The following is a 6,000-nucleotide window of genomic DNA, read 5'->3' on the forward strand; positions in this document are numbered from 1 at the left end:
CCCAAGTGAAGGACTCTGCACTTGGCCTTATTAAAGCTCATGCCATTGGCCTCAGCCCAACGATCCAGTCTGTTCAAATCCCTCTGAAGGGCCTCCCTACCCTCAAGCAGATCGACACAGCCTCCCAGCTTGGTGTCATCTGCAAATTTACTGAGGGTACATTCAATCCCCTCATCCAGGTCATTGATAAAGATGTTAAGCAGAACTGGACCTAGCACTAGTTGAGAGAATCACCTCTCTCAACCTGCTGGCCGCGTTTCTTTTGATGCAGCCCAGGATACGGTTGGCTTTCTGGGCTGCAAGCCCACATTGCCGGCTCACGTTGAGCTTCTCGTCAACCAACACCCCCAAGTCCTTTTCCTCAGTGCTACTCTCAATCCATTCTCTGCCCAGCCTGTATTTGTGCTTGGGATTTCCCTGACCTATGTGCAGGACCTTGCACTTGGCCTTGTTGAACTTCATGAGGTTCTCACAGGCCCACCTCTCCAGCCTGTCAAGGTCCCTCTGGATGGCGTCCCTTCCCTCCAGCCTGTCAACCACACCACACAGCTTGGTGTCATCAGCAAAATTGCTAAGGGTGCACTCGATCCCACTGTCCATGTCGGTCTCAATGCCCACCCCTGAGGAATGCCACTCGTCACTGGTCTCCACAGGGACATCAAGCCATTCACTGTAACTCTTTGAGTGTGATCATTCAGCCAATTCCTTATCCACTAAGTGGTCCGCCCATCAAATCCATGTGTCTCCAATTCAGAGACAAGGATGACATGCAGGACAGTGTCAAATGCTTTGCACAAGTTCTGGTAGATGATGTCAGTTGCTCTTCCCTTATCCACCAGTACTGTAACCGCATTGTAGAAGGCCACCAAATTTGTCGGGCATGGTTTGCCGTTAGTGAAGCCATGTTGGCTGTCACACATCACCTCCTTATTTTCCATGTGCATTAGCATAGTTGCCAGGAGAATCCGCTCCATGATCTTGCTGGGCACAGAGGGGAGACTGACTGGCCTGTAGTTCTCTGGGTCTTCCTTTTTTCCCTTTTTAAAAATGGGGGCTATGTTTCCCCTTTTCCAGCCACTGGGAACTTCACACGACTTCTCAAATATGATGGATAGTGGCTTAGCAACTTCATCTGCCAATTCCCTCAGGACCCATGGATGCATCTCCTAAGATCCCATGGACTTGTTCACCTTCAGGTTTCTTAGATGGTCTCAAACCTCGTCTTCTCCTACAGTGGGTGGTTCTTCATTCTCCCAGTCCCTGCCTTTGCCTTCTGTGACTTTGGCAGTGTGGCTGGAGCTCATGCCAGTGAAGACTGAGGCTAAAAAGTCATTGAGTACCTCAGCCTTCTCCATATCCTGGGTAACAAGGTCTCTTGTTTCCTTCCGGAGAGGGCCGTCTTATTCCCTAGGCCTCCTTTTACCAGATGTATCTACAGAAGCTTTTCTTGTTGCCCTTGATGTCCCTGGCCAGATACAATTCTATCAGGGGTTCAGCTTTCCTAACCTGATCTCTGGTTGCTCGGACAATTGCTCTGTATTCTTCCCAGGCTACCTGTCTTTGCTTCCACTCCGTGTAGGCTTCCATTTTGTGTGTTATATCTATCTATCTGTCTGTTTATCTATCTAAGAGCAATCCCAGCAATCTTCAATGTTTACATTACTATTTCAAAGTAACAGAAATAACAATATTTCATGTGATTCATACTGATCTTAAAGCAGTTAATAAACTTTGAGGACTTCTTTTTTGGTTTGCTTTTGCTTTTTACTGCAAAGCAAGTGAGACAAAAGCTCCTATGCCAAAAAAGTTGTTTTGTCAGGATTTTCTCAAACATCCAGTCATTGCTGAGAGTAATTAGAAATGTATCCTATGTAAGGAGAAAAACATTTTCCAATTAAAATTATTTGGATGATAAGTTTTTTAGCAGTGCATATGTGTATGTCAGCCAGTTCTTGGATTACCACATATTGACATTTTTCCTTTTCAGAGTTGAAGGAACTGATCTGTCAGTTGGTTGAGACTGTCACCTTTTCTCGTGTCTGAAATCAGTTGTGTAGATGCAATTAAAACCTAGTAATCCTTCCTCCATGCTATGATCACAAGCCACCATACATTGTCACTCACAATATGTAAGTTATTAGTGAGTAAGCCAGAAATAACTATATAGAAAGGGGGAATGTTTAAATCTAAAGAATTAATAGAACACTGAAAATCCGCATTCATGAATTGCTTGGTTCTATAAGAACAGTCTGCTTAGACTAGCATCCTGATTTTAACAATGTCAGGAAATAGAGTCTTGAAAAAGAGAGGAAAATTCCTCCTATATCATGGAAGATGATTGTTTTCTGAGCTGGTGATCAAGAGGGTGTATACCTGCTCATATTTAATACAGAATGCTACAGAGTGTCTTCTCCTGCTCTTTCAGGTATTTTCGTTGCCCAGCAGATAGTTCAGAGCTAGCATATGATCCACCTGCAGTCATGAATGCAGATACCTTGAGTTACTGTCAGAAAGAGGCGTGGTGTAAGCTAGCTTTCTATCTCCTTTCCTTCTTCTACTATCTATACTGGTAAGTCTGGTCATTTCACTAAGGAAATAGTAACTGCTTTTCATTTGACATGTGAGATTGTATTTAGGAATGACTAGAAACAATTGGCCTGTTTCCTTAGTCTTATAAAACTTGCTTCTGATCTTGATTCAGGGAAGCATGCCCACTTACAGCAGCATGTGCTTATATCTGTTGACACCTCAGTACATAATATTAAGCATTTATTTAAGGCCTGAGCCAGGCCCCAGGGCCAATGGAAGGAAAAAATTTTTGCTTCTCTGCATAAGCCTTTCGAATGGGTGAAATAGCAAATGTTATATTATAATGACATTACATCAAATAAAAATGATAATTTCTTATGATTCTTTTGAATCATAAGAAAAATACTACATCTACTGGTGTAGTAATGCTCAAGATAGTAAGTAAATGGGTAGGTAGACAGTGGATAAGATCAAGGGATACACCATGCCTGTAGTCATTCCTACAAGCTCCCTTTCATGACAGGGTAAGCCTGTGTGTGGTCCAAACCCCTAATTTAAGTACATTCTGGAAGATATGCAGCCCTGTTGTGTGTTGTTCCCCCTGCCCCTTTCAGGTGTCAGATGTCCTTAGTGCACACTCACAAATGCCCAGTGCAAGAATATGTGAGGATCATATTTGAAGTAAGGCCTTGGCAGAACCCCCGTGCTTTTAGTCACCCCTATAATCACACCATAAAACTACGTGACAACAAAGACTAACACACTTTAAATGGAGGTGGTGTTTTATGATGCCTTTCTTCTACTCCTTCTTCCATAATGTATTTGCATAAAGTGTCTCTTCAAATCAGTCTTGCATGCAGTAATCCCTCTGTAAGGCAGGTTTGTACACTGGTGGAAGAAGAGAAATGTTATTTCACTTTTGATTACTGGTCTTATCTATTCTGTTGTTCCCTATATCTTGAGTCATTGCTGCAGGTGCATGTTTCTCAATAACACTTTTAAATACTATTGAAAACAAAGTTTTCTGTCCATATGTGCATGTGTATGTGCCTGTGTCTGCATACATGAGAGAGAGAAAGAAAGTAGAAGGGCCCAGACCCACAGAAGCTGGTAGGTGCCTAATGCACACTAAGATGGATAGAGCATGAGAATCTGAGCAGGGGTTTAGCATCCAGTAGCTTTGTGTGTTTGGGCCGACCACCTTTGCCTGCCGGTCCTCTTCACGGGGCCGAGAGTGGAAAACACGGCAGTTATGCTAGACAAGCTCTGCTGGTAGTGCAAGGAGAGATGGCAAGGCATGGCCGGAGAGAGAAGCATTTTTAACCCCACATTTTTGTGTTGGCTAAAAGATCCTGTCAAAGTCAGCTATGTAGTGTGTTCTAGCATTTCTGCTGAGACTGTACTGTTGTGCAGCTTCCTCTGAGCCCTACTTCATTCTAAAATGTGGCCATAATCCAAAATCCACTGCCTGGTGCTAAATAAAATAGTATTAATTACTTTCAGTTTTGCTGTGCTTTCCTGGGTATTGTCAGAATTAGAATTGCAGTAAAACGAAGCCATGGCAATATACTGCAATTTCTTTGCTTTTCAGAGTTGTATTTAGTATGTATGGATTCACTCCAGCTGGTGTCTGCGTTTTATGTGTCTTCTACTGCATGGAGGTTTTTCCAAAGGAGACAAAATAATGCAGTTTCGTGGGAAACCTTGCCTGCCCTGCCGAGTGTTGCTGGTTGAAGTTTTAAAGATCAAACACACCAAAGCAAAACAGTTTTGTTTCTTCACTGTTCGAATTCAGACATCAGACTGCACTTTAATAAGCTCAAACACAGCTTGTGGTGCAGTAGGATGTCGATAATGAATTTGTTATTTCTTGAGTGCTTTTTGATACCAATCTTGAACACGCCATAATTAAAATGCTTTAGAGAGGTAGAAAGAATGCAAAGGAAGGCACAGGCCATTACAGTCAGACCCGAGGAACAGATAGTAAAGGGTTATAAAAATCAAAGTGCTCTGTATGCTTCTAAAGGATACTTTCATATTGTGTCTTTCTTTTACATTCAGCATGATCTACACTTTGGTGAGCTCTTAACTGAAAGATGATCATTAAAGACTGAAAACAACAAAGGCTGGAGGTGCAAGGACGAGTGAGCCAAGTGATGCCTGATTAAAAAACAAAAAAGAGAGAAAATCTTTGAAACTAAGAAGTAAACAGAGTACATGAAAGAGAGACCCAGCAAGTAGAAGCACAATACCATGGGAGAATGGCTGAGTTAACTGTGTTTATCTCCTGTTTCTCAATGTGTTGCAGTAAATGACTTTCAAAACCCAAACAAAACAAAAAAAAAGCAAGAAGGTGGGCCAAGTTACTCAACTATTCACCTCTCCAGGGATAATGCTGCTTCGTTTAGTGGATTCATTATAAACTATAGCCCTACTGTCTTCTACAGAGCAAAATTTATTCTCTTAATGACTGTTCTGGACTGAGGAGGCAGAGGGCAAGATCATCTTACACACAAAGAACAGCTGTATGACACATTCTGAAAATGATCACTGACTGGAGTTCAGAAAAGATGTGTGACTGTTCTGCAGGGATGTTCATGTGACACTAATCAAACAGGGATGTCGGATCTTGTGGAATTGCTTCAGTGTTTTTTTTTCCACCCGTAACAACCATAACAAAAGAATTTGCAGTTGCAGTGTTCTGTTTTCTAATGATATGCTGTTCCTGTAGGTGAACATCCAGTATATTTCTGTACTTCATTTATGATGCACTAATAACATACAGTGATATGTATAAATACGTTGCGTTTGACCTCATCATGCTAAGCGCTTACCAGAATAGTGTTCCTATGACTGCAAAAACAACAAAAAAGATAAAAGCTACATATATTAAGGAGGATTGTAACATAGGTATTATATTCCTCACAGTGCTGGATGACAAAGTACTGGACCAGCTAATTGTGGACTCGTTTTGCAGCTTTATTTCTGCTGTCAAATTTAAGCTGAAACAAATACACAAAATGTTTTTGTCTCGTATAAGGTTTGTATTGAAAGATGTTCAGTTTTTTGTAATTTAAAAGCTTTTAAATTTTATCATATAATTCTCATTTAAATTCATCTGTTTGACCTGTATATCTTTATATATATATGTATATGTATATGTATATACAAATATATATCTATGTAAATATTCACAATTTATTTATATTTTAGGTTAATCTGTTTGATTGACAGGTCAAAGGCATCAAGTGTCCAGAACTGCTACTAAATATATTTCAGTGCTGAACCTAGTGGACCAGGGCTGGTTCCCTCAAAGTTGCTAAGGTATTTCAATGCAGCCACTGGTGCTCAGGCAAGCCTGTAAGATCAAAACTGACACTAGTGCATGTGCAGAGACCACTTGGATCTTGCATTGTGAATGAGCTAATAAGGTATGTTGCTACCAGAGATGCTGCAGAGAACAGTGCAGAG

At 41.2% G+C, this 6,000-nt stretch overlaps 1 protein-coding gene across 2 annotated transcripts in view; it reads left to right on the top strand.

Annotated features, from left to right (window-relative positions):
• CNIH3 (cornichon family AMPA receptor auxiliary protein 3) overlaps window positions 1-4,618 on the top strand; it is a 57,868-nt gene extending 53,250 nt beyond the window's left edge. For both annotated transcript variants that reach the window (XM_086629763.1, XM_086629773.1), the window contains 2 exons: window positions 2,426-2,569; window positions 4,591-4,618. In XM_086629763.1, coding sequence (XP_086485889.1) covers window positions 2,426-2,569; window positions 4,591-4,618 — 172 coding nt within the window. The remainder of the gene's footprint in view (window positions 1-2,425; window positions 2,570-4,590) is intronic.
• Window positions 4,619-6,000: the final 1,382 nt, after the last annotated feature.

This window comes from Tauraco erythrolophus, chromosome 2, assembly GCF_009769465.1.
Source record: "Tauraco erythrolophus isolate bTauEry1 chromosome 2, bTauEry1.pri, whole genome shotgun sequence".
Lineage (NCBI taxonomy): Eukaryota > Metazoa > Chordata > Aves > Musophagiformes > Musophagidae > Tauraco > Tauraco erythrolophus.